The sequence below is a fragment of the Synchiropus splendidus genome, chromosome 18 (assembly GCF_027744825.2).
Source record: "Synchiropus splendidus isolate RoL2022-P1 chromosome 18, RoL_Sspl_1.0, whole genome shotgun sequence".
Classification (NCBI taxonomy): Eukaryota; Metazoa; Chordata; class Actinopteri; order Syngnathiformes; family Callionymidae; genus Synchiropus; species Synchiropus splendidus.
Window position 1 is genome coordinate 1755862 of NC_071351.1, and position 15539 is coordinate 1771400.

The 15539-nt window shown below is 44.9% G+C and overlaps 3 protein-coding genes across 8 annotated transcripts; 1 reads left to right on the top strand and 2 right to left on the bottom strand.

The window, feature by feature from the left end:
• Positions 1-168: 168 nt before the first annotated feature.
• LOC128749654 (calcium-independent phospholipase A2-gamma-like) lies at positions 169-4323 on the bottom strand. Of its 2 annotated transcripts, none has more exons than XM_053849481.1 (9): positions 4119-4323; positions 2661-3872; positions 2455-2595; positions 2234-2391; positions 2066-2160; positions 1825-1996; positions 1711-1768; positions 1447-1641; positions 169-892 (listed from the first exon to the last, which is right to left on the bottom strand). In XM_053849481.1, exons 2-9 carry the CDS (start codon positions 3804-3806, stop codon positions 434-436), a joined length of 2424 nt encoding a protein of 807 aa, XP_053705456.1. In that variant the 5' UTR covers positions 3807-3872; positions 4119-4323; the 3' UTR covers positions 169-433. The 2 variants fall into 2 exon arrangements, with proteins under 2 accessions (XP_053705456.1, XP_053705455.1); XM_053849480.1 differs by having other exon boundaries at positions 2661-3894.
• A 353-nt stretch (positions 4324-4676) lies between these two features.
• Positions 4677-13560, top strand: slc16a7 (solute carrier family 16 member 7). 5 transcript variants are annotated; one of them, XM_053849499.1, is made up of 9 exons: positions 4677-5293; positions 5367-5410; positions 5775-5848; positions 6625-6744; positions 6839-7077; positions 10336-10566; positions 10645-10788; positions 11402-12217; positions 12528-13560. In XM_053849499.1, exons 6-9 carry the CDS (start codon positions 10350-10352, stop codon positions 12749-12751), a joined length of 1401 nt encoding a protein of 466 aa, XP_053705474.1. In that variant the 5' UTR covers positions 4677-5293; positions 5367-5410; positions 5775-5848; positions 6625-6744; positions 6839-7077; positions 10336-10349; the 3' UTR covers positions 12752-13560. The 5 variants fall into 5 exon arrangements, with proteins under 5 accessions (XP_053705474.1, XP_053705472.1, XP_053705475.1 ...); XM_053849497.1 differs by having other exon boundaries at positions 6641-6744; XM_053849500.1 differs by lacking the exons at positions 4677-5293; positions 5367-5410 and having other exon boundaries at positions 5432-5848.
• Positions 4992-7943, bottom strand: LOC128749674 (uncharacterized). The gene is made up of 3 exons (XM_053849517.1): positions 7446-7943; positions 5643-5831; positions 4992-5264 (listed from the first exon to the last, which is right to left on the bottom strand). The coding sequence occupies exons 1-3, from the start codon at positions 7578-7580 to the stop codon at positions 5076-5078; spliced, it is 513 nt and encodes a 170-aa protein (XP_053705492.1). The 5' UTR covers positions 7581-7943; the 3' UTR covers positions 4992-5075.
• Positions 13561-15539: the final 1979 nt, after the last annotated feature.

The following is a 15539-nucleotide window of genomic DNA, read 5'->3' on the forward strand; positions in this document are numbered from 1 at the left end:
GTCAGTCTATTGTTGACTGGAGGGCAGAGCTTCCAGACACATGGGGGAGATTTAAGTCCCTCGCATTCATGTCATCAGCCCACCTCTCACTTACAGATAAATATCCTCTCATCAGCTGACCATGACGTTCATTTCAACACATTAAAAGAATACAATAAATAAGTGGGTTTATTACTGTAAAGGAATCAACAAAAGTACAGGTGTAATAAATAGATAAGACAGGCCTTACATTGCAGTCACATGACAGCAGAAGTGCAACATGTGTTGAGGTCATTGAGCAATGCCTTGGTAATAAATACGATTAAGTCATAGTGCATTGCATGTGTTTTCATACATTCATCATGTTGCATAGCTGCAACTATGTAGTTAACAGAACACTGAACAATATTTTCACCGTGCATCCAAAGTGGTCAATTGCTTTTTCATATCTTGTCTAGACCCATCTCTGCTTCATCTCCCAGGCTCTCTCACTGACCCAGTCTCTGGTTCTGCTCACAGCTGAGCGCTCGGCACCAAGCACCAAACAGAGTCGGGCCAGTTTGGGACGGTTCCTCTCCAGGTAGCAGTAGGTGTCCTTCTGTAGCTGCTCCAGCACTTCTGGTCTGCTCTCATCCAGAGAAACCTGAGCCTTCAGCATTGGATTGAAGCGAAAGTAGACGTCTGGGGCCAGCAGGTCGTCCAGCAGCGTGTGGACCCCTTCGGTGTCAGTGGCGCTGCAGATCAGGTTGCTGATTTTGGCTCTGAGGCTGGTGGAGGTGGTGGAGCCTCTTTTGGCGTTGTCATAGCGGCCGGTGCCGAGGGACAGAACACATTGGAAGGGTTGTTTGGGCCAGAGAAGGCGACTCTCGTGGACTGCCAATGCACAGGGGTTGTTCATGATGATTCCACCATCCTACACATGAAAAAGAATTAGGTTTGTTCAGTGGGGATTTCATCAGTTACAATCACAAACTGTCCAAGACAATTCAACCGCTGCAGAAGTGCATTTTCAGTTAGTTACCGAGCTGGAAGTGGGCGGAGCCATGGGGTGAATGAGAGAGAGATGCAACACATGGAGATGACACTCGACGTGGAAACGAACATGGATGCTAACTGTGTTGTTATCAGGGAGTGGCCATTTTGGACCAACCCTTTACCATCATTTTGCTGAATATAAAGTTAATTCAAGCTGTGATGTATGAGCTCAAGAAGAAGGCATATGTTTTATTTACCAAATAAAAACATGTAGCTCCGCCCACTTCTGGCTCTGCAAGTGAGATATGTCAGTTTCTAACAAGCATTCTCTTTGACTTACAAGTAGAAGGAAGGTTTATAAGGCAAGGACAGTAGTAGTAGTAGTAGTCATAGAAACTGTATTATTATTCAGCAACATAGCTAATTGAATATTCTGAGACATGTGTCCTCTATTGTTGCGATGCATTTGTTGTGAAAAGCTCATTGTCTCACCTGGTGAATGTCACTCTGCAGCGTGAACTCCTGGAAGTAGCCCGGTGCGGCCGATGATGCTCGCACTGCCTGCCACATCGGATAACCACAACCACCTGCGTAGCGACTGAGGGATCCAGGTTTGTGATTGTAGTTGCAAAAAACAAAAGCTTTGGGACTGGAGCCCCAGTTGACCACAGCGCTGACAGCTGACACCTGAAATACAAAGAGGAAAACGTGAGGATTTGGACCCGCAGCATTACTGTAGATATAGATTCACTTTACCTTGGGACTGAACTCATCCCTCGCTGTTTTAATGAGAACTTTCTCGCCCAGCTTCTCCCTAGAGAGAGAAGATATATTTCTAACTTCCACCAAAACGTCTCTGAGAACACCAACCGTAGAATCGCCTCCCATGTCTCAGAATTATAATAGGAGTGGGTCCATCCCATCTTCATGGTGCCGACCAAACGGTTTTGCCGAAACACCTCCGAGCCGAAGCGTCTGTACATGTCGGCGCACTCCTCCAGAGAGAAGCGAGCCAGGCCCAGCATGAAGGCCAGGACTGCACCTTCAATGAGCAAACATTCTAGACGTGGTCAACCAGGCTTTTGTCTGCTTCGATAGAAAGGCTCAGCACCTGTGCTCACGCCGCAGATGTAGTCAAACAGCTGGTGGATCTTCTTTCCTGTTTCCGCTTCTAGAATCTTTAGCACCTGAAGAGGCACCAGACCTCTGCAGGAAACACCATAGATGCGTTTAAAGTATCACCTTGTAGACAAATGTGATGGAAGATCCGAGCCGTTACCTGGTACCACCCCCGTCTATGGAGAGCACTCTGATGCCGTGGCCTTTGACAGAATCCACGTAGCCCATGAGAGCTAGAGTTTCTCTAATGGCACTCTGAACGGTCGGGTCGTTTCTGAAGTCTCGTCTTCTTTTAAGCAGCACAGCTGCACTTTTGCCCTGTAAAAAAATGTTTCCATAATGGTTCTTTCACACAGTTAACTGGCTTCATTTGCCACTCACCTGCCACATTAAAGCTTTGCATGATGGGTAGCGGCTGAGCTGTTCATTCAGCGCCTCCACACAGTTCAGAACGGCGTCTGAGGACGGCGCAAACCTGAGAGCGTGGACTAAACCAACGAGCAGATCCTCAGCTTGCCCTCGCTGGAAATAGACCAGGATGTTATTCATGCAGAAATAAATCCGGAGACACCTCATTGTCAACCCACCTTTTTATCCAGCATCGTCTTGGCGTTAGGTTTTGCTTCAGCGAAGGGACCCAGGTTCAGATAGTGACTGAGCACAGGGATGGCTCTGGAGGGCCGGCGGAGACAGTCGACAAGCGACACGTTTGACGGTTTCCGTGCCTCAGACAACGCATTTTCCATCTTCATTTCAAGACGGTCATTCTCATCTGAGCCACTTCGGCCTTTAAAATATTGATTGATGTGACTCGACATTTGGAGGTGGTTCTCCCCAAAGCGCGTTGCATTCTGACTACTGTGGAAAAGAGTTCCTGTTTGAGACGTGCCTTCGTTTCTCTGAACTTGAGAGTGACTTTTGGCAGCGCTGTTTTGTTCCGCGGGAAGTGGTTCAATCTCGTTCCGAGCGCCGACTCCATCAGGGGCCTTTGCTCTGAAGTACTTATTGATGTGCCTTGTCAAATACTGATAGCTCTCCTCCCAGCTGAGTGAAGAGTGATTAGATTCCATCCTTGCCTGGTCAATGTTCACGTCAACTTTGGCTCTTTTTGTTTCTGCTGGTTTCACAACAGAATTGCTTGACTCACATCTCCTCTTCTGCCTTCTGCCAGAAGATATTGTCTCCATTTCCTTCTGGTTCTGTGCTTTGGTCGAGCCATGAGTGAAAGCTGAGTTTATGTGGGAGGAAACGTAGCTGTAGCTTTCACCAAATTTGCTTGTCAGAGTGCTGATGTGAAATAGTTGAGGGCTGGCTGTTTCTTTTACATCCACACTTTTATGCTTTTGTGCTTCTTTTCTCATATTTCTATGTGTTTGTTGACGTTTCATAGCTCTGCCGACGAACTGAGGGCCGGCCTTGATCAGATCTTTGCTCTTAAAATAGGAATTTATGTGTCCAGACAGTTGCGTAAATGACTGACCAAGACGTCTTCTCAAGAGACTTATCTGGAAACTGCTCTCAGCTTCGTCCACAATCCCAATGGGCGCTTCAGCTTTAAATGAATTCCTGTCAGTGGAGTGAAATCGCGCTGATTTAACCTCAGCGTGGTAGGTTTTTAAAGCTCTGATTGGACATCTCCTCGCAGACGTCGATGAGGACAGGGAATATTTGTGGATGTCCACACACAGCTGTACTTTTGAGTACTTCCTGCTGAGGCTCATGATGGATGGCATCTTGGCGTGCACTCAAAACACAAGGGAGTGTGGAGGAAGTGGCCCACATTTGTTGGGAAAGCCACGCTGCACAGAATTAAGGGGAAACCTGTTGGAGGTCAAGCAGAAACCAGTTCAAGCATTCAACGCTCTCATGTTTCAGTGTAGGAAATCAGCAGGTTTTTGTGTGCCATGTTCACTCTCACTTCCTGTTCAGTGGAATTAACTCTGGCACCGGTTACTTATCTAGAGGTCAAACACTCACATGACACCTACCCTGACCTTCACAACAACCCTCACATCTCTTCCTTTCCACAACATTCACCTACTCACGTGTTCCATTTCTCCTCTTCTTTCTGTCTGAATTCCACAAGAAACACTGCCAGAAGCCGCTTCTCTTCTGTTTACAAATAATCCTGTCTTTTCCTACACGCTCAAATCTTATTGGTTAAGCAGCACTGACATGGGGGGAGGGCAGCCAGCGTGACCAATGCTCTGTAGGACCCTGCATACCTGAGGTCATGTGTTGTCACGGCTGACTGACACTCTTTAACATGGCTGCTCTGATGACTCCAAAACAAACCCTCCTCCCTCAACAAACCCCACTCTCAGGAATAAAAGCACATGCAAATATTTGTTTAGTAACACACCACAAAATAACTTGTTGTTCAGTGCATTTCCGTTTATATAGACATTTTAGAGTGTGACATATATGATGTTGAAGCTTAGCCAGAGCGCATTGTCAATAAGAGAAAATCGGTCAAATAAAAAATGCTGCCTGTTTCTTAAACACACGCTCAGTTTAAATGTGACAACCCAGCAACACAGACCTCCTGATGTAGATTAAAAACTAAACCACAGTCGTAACTCTTCTTAACGCGTTCGTGTGGTGGCACTATACTGACATCTAGTGGCGGCCGCGCTGCACTTCAATGCTCTCATGAAAGCAAATCATAGCGGTTTGTCGACAGCAGGAAATTGAATTCTGCCTCCGAGGTTTCCAAGACCATCGCTGCGTATTTATCACGGCACGACAGGAGAGTAAATACCGCACATTACTCTCTGGCTGTAGCTGCGAGGGGCCCAGGAATGTTCCCTATTGTTCCGCTTCAGTGTCTTCATCTCTCCTCTTCCATCTTGGCAAACGTTGAACTCAAACATGTAAATGAAGTATGAATGAAAAGGAAAACTTGTCCGTCAGTTAGATCCCTTTATGAACACGTTTTTATTCATCTCTGAGGTCAGCTTGATCATAATTAACAGATAAACAGTAAAGTATTTCACATTTCTTTAAGGTCTCTTTTCACAGCGGCCAGTGGTGCAGTCCTGGCGCCCAGTCCACTTTAGGCGGTTCCTGGCAAAGACGGCGTAGGCTTTGTCCATCATCGGCCTCACAAGGGGCCAGGTCATGATGCGACCCAGGAAGCCGAGGCCGACGGCACTATACATCACCGCAAACGCAGGGACGCCACGGTGAACCTGCCAGAACAACACGGTCACGAAAAGAGGTTCAGTTTCACTTCACATGTCCATCCACATTCACCAATTCAACCATCGCAAGTCATTTTCTGTTTTGAACAGCCGTGACCACACGCTGGCATGCTACCCTCTGGATCCTGGCTGAGGTGAGTGTTGGGCGCCTGCTGTGTATTTATGCTTTATATTTTTCAATTTAGCTTCCATTTGGTGACTCACACTTTCATCACTGAGTGGAGACACAGGAACTCGTGACGCACCCATTAGGGTTCAAACGGAATGTATTTTTCAAAGAATATAAGCCCTAAAAACTGCATTTATTTGGTGTTTCACAGTTTGATTTGAGCAATATTTTGGAAACGTGTTTGACACGAAGGGTACCTGGTCTTTCTTGTCGATGACGTGCATCTCCTCCATGGCCATGTCGTAGTCGACTCCCATATATTTGGACCCATCGTAGTCAGGAAGGGAGATATCGACAAAGTCCACCTTCTCAGGCTTGTTTCTCTGCAGGAACTGGAGGGCACGGATCTCTCTCACACATATGGGACAGAGGCCGTCGTACAGGACCTGACAGGGAGAAGATGGTAAACTTGTGGCTTCCTTTTCCGTTCCACACAAATCTCAGATCAGATCAGACTTAAACATTCGATGGAGCCTGATGCTTTAGTGTTCTTGTGGAGATATTTAAAATATGGGGTTAATGACGAACGACTGTGTGACTACTCTTGACTGTTGCTGCTGTTTTCTCAACAGATTAGACAGCAAGAGTTTATTTTATGGAGATAATGTTTGTTTTCTATGCTTTACACAGGAGTAGGATTTCAAGACTTGCTCCTGATGCACTGTCAAACTTCAGCTCAGGGATATATGAGCTTTAAAATATGGCTTTCATGTGTCCGTTGTCCCAAGAAACCGCATGAATTTGAAGTAATGCAGGGGCATGTTATCGTAGGGAAGTACTGGAGAATTCACTGCCGTTTTATTTTAGTGATACAAAAATGTTCCTTTAAACATTCAGACTTTTAAATTCCGTAAAACCATGATCACGTCTCTAGGAGGAGTTGAATACCCCAACATATTCTTGAGCAGTGGTTTTGTTGATCCTCCCCCGCAGACAACACAATCACTGGAGGTGTTTTTCCAAATGTAAGTAACATCTGCACGAATGAAGTGTTTAAAAATCGGTCTGGTGCGATTAAGCAGACTTGAATCTCATTTAGTAAGCTTGATGTTCAAAAAATAAAAAATAAAAAACAGGTTGAACTTGCCTCACTGGGTTGACGGTTAGTTCACGCACTGGTTTAAGTCTGGTTTCTGAATCATGGCAGAACTAATAAGTCAATATTATTCATATTTTCAGTCATTATCATCTTCAGATGGATCCAAACAGAAACAGGCCCGGGAGGATGGACGAAGAGGATTCACAGACTGAAGGCAAGTTGTTTGAGAAACCTGGCACCAAGTGAAAGAAGTCCACCAGGTGAACACTGCACATCTCTTCAACAGCACTCATGCCTGAAGTCCGTTAGAAAGGCACAGTCAATAGTTGTGACTGGCATTTTGTCTTGGCCCAGGGGAAACTATTTGACCGAGTTACTTCCCAACGGAAAATGAAGATCGCGTCAGTGGAAGAAATTATTATTAGAAGAAGCGCATGGCGGTGCAGGCAGCATCTGGACAAGGGCTCGGCTCGTGACTTCATGACACTCAACACTGAGGGCTAAAAATACGCCGCGAGCTTGACTTTGACTGCTGGCTCCGAGAGACGCACGGGACACGCTGCTGCACGGCGCTCGGCACACGCTTCAACAAGGTGATACGCCTTTAAAACGTTACGGCTTGAGTGAGTGTGTTTGAGGGTGAAGTTCGACTGAAGTCGCGGACATCACCGAAGCTGCCATCGTGCTAGTCGACCTCTGCCTCTCCAAAACAACTTCTTTATCACACGTCCTTCTTGATCTGAAGTCACTTTCTTGTTTAGCGAGTCAGAGCGGTTGAGTTTTCATTCATCGTATCGTTAGACTTTTTTGTATTGAAATACACGTGCTGTTTGCCTCAACCAACATGACGTGTGACAGCAATAATCCGACTCACCACCCACAGATATGCTCCTGACACCTATATATATATGTGTGTAGACACTGTGTGGATGATTACTGGGAGAATATATAATACTCTTACCCTGACATTGGACCTGGAGGGCTGATGTTGACGTCTGCAGACCACTGGTGCCAGTCTGGACGCCCCATTTGCGTTCAAGCCAAAGACAAATCTCGATAAACTCGAGGTTAAACGTGTCCTCACGTTGGCAAACATCCGACTGACAGTAATTTGAACTTGGACTCAAACTGACCATGCCAAGAGTCGCTAGCACGTGATGCTAATGTTGCTAACATACGCGACGCTGAACATGAAGCTTACGGTCACTTGAGGGCGCCAGAAAAGTTGGAGGAAACAACGGAACGTTGCGAATGTCCACAAGATGACAAACAGCAAATTGTCTTCAGCTTATGCAAAGGAATGTTTGGTAACAACGTCTGACCGGAAGTGCGCCTCCGTCATCCGAGGGGCGTGTCGGGGGCGTGTTGTTATGGTGCGGCGCTGGAAGGCGCCCCGTGGAGCGACTGTTTCCCTTGGATACTTTCATCCGCCCTCCTCAACAATACCTGGTCGTGGACGTGTGCACACTCCCTAGTAAAAAAAAACAAAACAAAAACCTTCCCGCGTCAAGAAATGTGTTCCTTTCAAAACATTTTTGACACTACTTGTTATGACGATAAACCTGTTTGGGAACCACACGATCACTGTCAGAAGACCTTTGTTAACCACTAAATCTTTGTCATCCAAGTCAGGTTCAACAGGTATTTGGTCTAGAATTCAGAAGAAGTGGGAAGAAAGTGTAGCTTTGACTCAAGAAGAAAGTCAACCTCAGCAACAAGCAGCTGCTAGAGAGGTAAACAATGTGTAATATTTTAGCTCCTGGTGCCTACTTGTCATTTGTTCTTCTATTTTTGGACGTGTGAGGAGAAGCGTATGCAGAATGCAAAGCATGCTTGTGATTGTTGCCGGCAGGGATCAGGGGTTCCAGCTGCTCCTTTCCCCGGTCTGGACAGAAAGATTTAAGAGCCAAGTTGTGATCTTATAGTTCCCCTGGCGCCAGGTACGTCCTGTGCTCTCCTCCCAGCAGCAGTTTGGTCACCCTGCACAGTTCAGTTCCTGTGACCTTAAGTCCATACCTCAGGTGAGAGGAGTGACCATCGAGCTTACATTCATGGCTTTGTTTTTTATTGCATTTAAATTGACACAGGCATTTGGTTCAGTGTTTTATTTCTAATTTGATTAAACTTTAGGTAAATGACTGGACCACACAATGTTGTCCACAACTTGATGAAACGCTAGGCATATTGTGTCCAAAAATAATACTGCGGTTAGCTGCAAATAAATCTGTCAAGTAAATGAAGTGTGCGACTGGCAAAGCAGCAATCTGACGTTGTAGTTTGCACAGAAATCCATTTGAAAATATATTCTCGTTTGTGCTGTTCCCAAAACCTTCTGTTGTTGCAGGGTCACGTCACGGCTATTCACACCTGCGTGGAAACATTCAGTCAAAATAATGTGAACTAATGAGCAGAACTCGGCAACAATAGGTGTCACGTCGGCGACTGTTTAGTTGGACTCACTCATGCAACTGCAGCGGGTTCCTGCATGGACTTTGTAGCTATTTTTAATTCGTCATCTGACTTCTGAAAGCCTTTATGTCAGAAAGGCGCCAGGAATGCTTTCTGTGAGACGTCCCACCAGGTCCAACGCTCGTGGAACAATAGAGCCCAATTCCCTCTCTGGGTTTCAAAGACACGCCGTGTTTTCACTAATGTGTCTTTCATCCACCCCTCCAAAAATTCAAAACATCATCTTTGTGGCTTTCGCCGAAATGGGTGTTGAAAATCTGTTGGGCTGTGTATTTTTTCAGAGACATTAAATATTGTGTTATTTGTTCAGGCTGCTGGCCATGGTGCCTTTTGTGCGAGACGCAGCAGGAAATGTGGATTTACTTCTTTGCCTTTGTTGTCCTTTTGCATTTGCATAGTGGAAAATAAATATTGCATTTCTTCAAAGTATCTAAAGGCGAAACAGACATTTCCTGAATCTTCCTTCGGTCCACCTTTTGTCTTGGTGCCTCAGTCCACAGTGGCCAGTAACTGCTGCATCGTTCAGTTTCAAGTTTGCTGCGAATGATTTCAAATTGTGTTTTTTATTTTATGTTTGTTCTGATCCAGTGTTATTTAAATCATTAAATATTTCATTCATTTGAAAGAATCGAACATTATTATTATTTCATCAATTCAGTTTTTATCAGGATGAAGAGAGTTCACTCTTTTTTTAATTAACTTGTTTTTATGGTTTTTTTATTCTACTCTTATTTTTAGCCAAATTGTTTGTCTTTCTCCTCTTTAATATCATTTTTAATTCATTAAAATATGAAAAACATTCATGTTTCTTCCTCATTTGGCAAAATATGTCTGAATTGTTCCATTACTGTAGGGATTCCAAACCTATTCCCTCAATAACTGCAAATCAATCTGACCTTTTGACAATGTGTAACATTTGACAAACAGTTATTTCAAGTCAGACCTGGAAGTCGCTTTTATCAAAAAAGTCTGGCGTGAATAGTCTTCTGAGTGTCCCATCAGTGGATGCGATTAAAAATGGTTCATTTTTGACATCAACATTTTGGATTATGTTCTGCGCAACATTTTGTTCAAGCTGCATCAAGTCGACCTCCAGCCTGAAGCAGAGTTGATTGTTTGTCTCGAGGCTCGCAGTGAAGTCACAGTTTTTTTCCTGTAAGCTGACTTGTATTTAACATGCGAGCACACGTGATGAGATCAGAAGCCTTGCTGCGGGGCCTCTCTGAGGGAGACCACTCTTAACAGCAGCAGGTTCATAGACTGAGCAGCACACGTTCATGTTTGGGCAAAGGTGAGCTGCCGTGATTGTTCGTCTACTGTGCCTCCTGATCATGATGTTGCTCATCGCTTAACTTTCTTTTTTCTTCTGCCTTCTCCCACAGACAGTGAATGCAACATGCCCCCTCCAGCAGCAACAAATCTGGGCTACATTCCACCCGATGGAGGCTGGGGCTGGGTCATTGTTTTTGCATCGTTCATTTCCATTGGATTCTCCTATGCTTTCCCAAAGTCCCTCACCATCTACTTTAAGGAAATCCAGGAGTATTTTTCAGTCTCCTACAGTGAGATTGCATGGGTTTCCTCGGTCATGCTGGCGTCCATGTATGCAGGAGGTAGGTGACGTTCCTCGGCCAAAGCTTTTGTGACGACTGCTGGGTCCAAGACAAGTGACCAGACCGTTCTTTTGACAGGGCCTCTGAGCAGCATTCTAGTCAATCGCTATGGCAGCAGACCCGTGGTCATGGTCGGGGGGATCATGGTCAGTGCTGGCATGGTGCTGGCTTCTTTTGGAACCTCCATTATTCATCTGTACCTCTGTGTCGGCGTAATCGGAGGTAAAGAACCTTTCCACTTCTGATCCTGTGGCACAACACACAGCCGCTGGAATAGCCAACTGAAATTCCTCTTGAGATTAGTGGCGAGGAGCTAATCTGCAAAGTCGACCTGGTGATGTTGACTTTATTTTGTTTTTTTTGTATCAGGCCTTTATATGTTGCTGAGGGACCCATTATCGCATGTATACATTGAAATAATTCCCCCCCACAGTGTGTCACAAATGCTGAAATGTCTTTCTTTGGAATAACTTTTTTACTGCATGTGTGTAACAGTGCAAAGGAAACTCATGTTATTTTCAAGCGTGTTCCTTGGAAGTGTATTTCTTCACCCGACTCTCCCTCTTTGAGTATTTATATATATTCTCTGGAGCTTTATGGTCAAAGCCAGCCTCTCCATTGTTTATCGCCATGCTAAAGAGAGAAGTGCGGGGCTCTAGACCTCCGTGGCTACCACCAAAAAATGTAGCAGAGGGTGCTATATTTTTATTATTCTCTAATGCATCTGTGCATTTCTTACATTTCTTTTTATTTAAGTCATGATTTCATTGGGATTGATCCAAAATAACGTATAATATAACAATAATAAACTGCTTTGTGGTCCTTCCAATTGCAGGTTTCGGTCTTGCTTTCAACCTGCAGCCTGCACTGACCATCATCGGAACTTACTTCCACACCAAAAGGCCGATGGCAAACGGGCTGGCCATGGCAGGAAGTCCAGTGTTCCTGTCCACTCTGGCTCCACTCAATCAGTACCTGTTCGACTGTTTTGGCTGGAGGGGCAGCTTCCTGGTCCTGGGGGGCATCCTGACGCACTGCTGTGTCGCCGGGGCGCTGATGAGACCGGTCCAGAAGAACATCCAGCCCAAGCCAAAAACACCTGAAGATGCTCAGACGGAGAACCTGCTGCAGGAGGAGCGCAGAAGGCAGAAGCGCCGTCAGCAGTGTTGGCAGCAGTGCATCGACCTGACGCTCTTCAAACACAGGGGCTTTCTGATTTACCTGGTCGGCAACGTGGTGATGTTTTTTGGCTTCTTCGCTCCGGTCGTGTTCCTGGCACCGTACGCCAAACACCTGGGCGTCGATGAATATTCAGCAGCATTCCTGCTCTCTATTTTCGCTCTCGTGGACATGTTCACCCGACCCTCCACCGGCTTGATCGGAAATTCCAAGTGGATCCGTCCACGAATTCAATACTTCTTCAGCTTTTCCGTGGCTTTCAACGGCGTGTGCCACCTCCTGTGCCCCCTGGCGACCGGATACACAGGGCTGGTGGTGTACTCCGTCTTCTTCGGGTTGGCTTTTGGGATGGTCTGTGCACTGCTCTTTGAAGTTCTAATGGACCTGGTGGGAGCTCATCGCTTTTCCAGCGCCGTTGGGCTGGTCACCATAATCGAGTGCGGCCCGGTGCTTCTTGGACCTCCACTTTCAGGTACAGTCGCCCCACGTCCTGGCAAGTTTCTCAAGAAAAAGTTTATAGTTCTTGGTCTGTGTGTGGATCTTGGATCCAAGAAGTATTTTAACTTCTTAGTCGCGATACAGTTCAGGAAATCTGTTCATTTGTGAATCAAAACTGCTGACATTCACTTGCATTTCTGTAGTTTTTCCAGTGTTTTTTGTGCGTAGAGTGGAGCAGTTGTCGGCACATTAATATCATAGTTGAAGAGTAAACACAGTAATTGTTCTGAGAAGCAGAAGCACTCATCATTCTGTGAGTATTTAACAGCACTGTTGTCTTACAGGGTTCCTGGTGGACGTATTTGGCGAGTACAAGTACTTGTACTACGCCTGCGGTGTACTGATGTTGGTCCCAGGCATTTACTTCTTCATCATGAATTACTACAACTATAAGAGACTGGATGAGGAGAGGGCCCAAAGCCTGGCTGTCGGGATGAGGACAGACGAGGAGGCGGTGCACCTCAAGCTGAGCCACGATGAGAAGGCGGCACCCGAAACAAACGGATGAGCCCTGCTTTGCCAGTCCCAGGTTTAAAGAGCACTCTGTGGTTGTGACTGGAGGACTCCATGTGCCTGGGAATATTTCCAAAGTCATCTGCTTTTCATGCAAATAAGAGGCTCCAGAGGAGTGGAGCGCTTTGACTCTGGCAGTATTCAAAGAAAATATGACAAGGAACTGCAGTTTATGTTGTCTGACTCTGACAAACACCATGCATCATCATTATATCATATAATTCCACTGAGTGTAGAGGATCAATAATATGAGTGAAAATAATAATTCTAGCAGAGTGTATTTTTACATGTTATAACCAGGTCATAAACATTGCCATGTGTGAAGTCGAACATTGCAACTCGGAGTCAAAGACTATCAAAGTGCCTCAATAAACCTCAGATAAACATGCTTTCATGGAAGTATTACATTTTGTCACTCACATGACCTGAAAAGATGTCCATTTTTTTGTCTTCATTATTTTTGTGTCTTTAATATATGTCCTGCTTTTGACTTTCTTTGTCAAGAAATCGATTTAACATGAAAGTATTAGATGTTGCTGACTCAGTGTTTGTTGTACAGTCTTTAATAAATAACAATTTGCTCTAATTTGCCAGTTTTCCGTTGCTTCGTGTAACTTTTGTTTTGAACTGTTGCTGTCGTCTGTTACTGCACAGCACAGTAACAGACGACAGCGACAAAGGCGTCCAGAGTACAGTGCACTCTGGATGCCTTTTATTGTGGTGATCACGAGCACTGAGGAACGTTATCTTCTCATATTCGCCTCTAGGTGGCACTGAGCACTAACACGTGGCGGCCCTGAGTTCTCGGATGAAGTGAAAACCTCCGTGATTGTTTGTGTTGTGCCGAAATGAACAATAAATGCGAACTTCCTGTGTGGAGATCCGGTCCTGTTGAACGTCCATCTCACTATGTCTCGCTTCACTAGTCTCACCATAGCGTGGGTGAGAGTGTCGTCACATTGTTTTAGTTAGTGACTGCAATCCTGTCTGTTTAAAGTTAGTTTTAATTTGTTTTTTTGTGCATTTTCACATTGTGAATAACAAAAAGAGACATAAACGACTGTAGATCATTTTGGGCTTCACTTAATTTTGTTTAAAAAAAAATGTTTTTAATCCATTCATCTGTTTATGTGACAGTCACTCAAGACGATGGACACCCTGGAAAGGTCCTTAGTCCATTGTTGCATTCACTCCTTCACCATGTCTTTCTGTCTCCTCACGTGACTGGACAGTGAGCATATGCTCCATAATAAAGACAAGCATGCGCAGTGTATTTCTAAATGCAGCTGCGACCAAGTTCCTGCTTTAGTTTTTCAGGCTCGACAACGCTTTGCAGCGACTTCCACTAATGGCTCTCGCTATTTTTAAATGTGCACTGCCACTAATTGAGTGCTGCTGGGCACCTTTGTGACCCGTGGCGCCGAGTTTGGGAATTTTGGAACTGTATGAGAAAGAAACAAAACACTTAAAGCCTTTTCACAGACACATGAGAACGTTCTCTGTGGAAACTCCGGACGCAAACTTAGTCGTTAGTCGAGTTTCTCTGGAGCAAAATCAGGGCTTCTCAGAGTCGGCACCACCTTCTCAGAGAAATGTTTCATGTTGAGGAAAATACTTAAAACCGAACTGTTATATTAATGTGATGTGTCTCTCCACTGATGGCGGAATGCAGTGGTGCGTAGTGTGGATTTACCTCAGGGTTGTTGGAGAAATCTAAGACCCGGACCCTGATATATATATATATATATATGCTGCATGCACAAAGCTGACATCACCCTTGGTTCCAATATGACTGAAAAAGCACTCAGAGAGTGCAGACCTCTGGCAAGTAGCTCATTTAAACTTCATATTATTGTCCTGCACTCTAAAAAAGTCTAGCTATTGGCATGGATCTTAGTTAAAGTGTTACACCGACATTAAATACATGCGTCAACTCCATAGTAAGCAGGTACTAGTTGAGTTTTTATATGTCACGCAAAAAAAATGTGTCCATCATGTTGTTTTTTTTTACTCTTTAGGAACTCAGGAGCTTCATAATATATGTATTTTTAAATCCAAATCAATTGAATTCTTTATTTATTTCTTTTTTTGATCATGTATTCCAGGGGATTTTAGCATGAAATCCGTTCTTATTTTTCTCGGAGCAGGCTGTTTGAGACGCAAGCCATTTATTTATTAATGTATTTATTTATCACAATGTCATTTGTTGATGATGTTTTCTCCATATCCAAAATGGTTCCAGTCAAACAAGACACGCAGAGACAAATATTTTGAGCAATATATTTATACATTAAATCCATGAAAGTGGAAGTAAAAATCTTCCATTATGGCCCCCAGGTGGCGCTCTGCCCACCGCTTCTCTAAACTGTGTCGCAACAGTTGCCATCCAACATTTGTGGACCATCATGTAAAAGGTAAAGCATTGGTGCGTCGTTCGCACATGAAATCAGTGGCACCAAAGTTTGCGTGAATCCAACCCACACTCACCTTCCTCTCCAGCATTGGTGACTTCATCCATCCAGTGTCATCCAATCGCCACAATTCCTCCAGTATTCCTGCACCAGGAAGCCACAAATGAGCCACGAATCACAAGTCACATGGAAAGCTCTTTATTACACACGCCTGGATAAATGATCCGTCCGTATCACTTCGCTGCGAGGTCTGTATCGAACCATTTTAAAGATAAAATTGCCTTTAAGAGTGAGTCAATAAGCTCATTCACGGCCTGTAATGTCATTATGGGAAAGCTAGACGTGTGTGGAGGCATCTGAGCCTCCGGAGCC

Bases quoted from the DNA above. Each gene is read 5' to 3' on its own strand.
- LOC128749654 (XM_053849481.1), bottom strand. From the start codon at position 3,806: ATGCCATCCATCATGAGCCTCAGCAGGAAGTACTCAAAAGTACAGCTG. The intron at 1,769-1,824 runs GTTGGTGTTCTC...TTCTCTCTCTAG, and splicing joins ACATGGGAGGCGATTCTACG to GGAGAAGCTGGGCGAGAAAG. The intron at 1,642-1,710 runs GTAAAGTGAATC...TTTGTATTTCAG, and splicing joins GGGATGAGTTCAGTCCCAAG to GTGTCAGCTGTCAGCGCTGT.
- LOC128749674 (XM_053849517.1), bottom strand. From the start codon at position 7,580: ATGTTTGCCAACGTGAGGACACGTTTAACCTCGAGTTTATCGAGATTT. The intron at 5,832-7,445 runs GTAAGAGTATTA...TCTCCCTGTCAG, and splicing joins CCTCCAGGTCCAATGTCAGG to GTCCTGTACGACGGCCTCTG. The intron at 5,265-5,642 runs GTACCCTTCGTG...TTGTTCTGGCAG, and splicing joins TCATCGACAAGAAAGACCAG to GTTCACCGTGGCGTCCCTGC.
- slc16a7 (XM_053849499.1), top strand. From the start codon at position 10,350: ATGCCCCCTCCAGCAGCAACAAATCTGGGCTACATTCCACCCGATGGA. The intron at 10,567-10,644 runs GTAGGTGACGTT...TTCTTTTGACAG, and splicing joins GGCGTCCATGTATGCAGGAG to GGCCTCTGAGCAGCATTCTA. The intron at 12,218-12,527 runs GTACAGTCGCCC...GTTGTCTTACAG, and splicing joins TCTTGGACCTCCACTTTCAG to GGTTCCTGGTGGACGTATTT.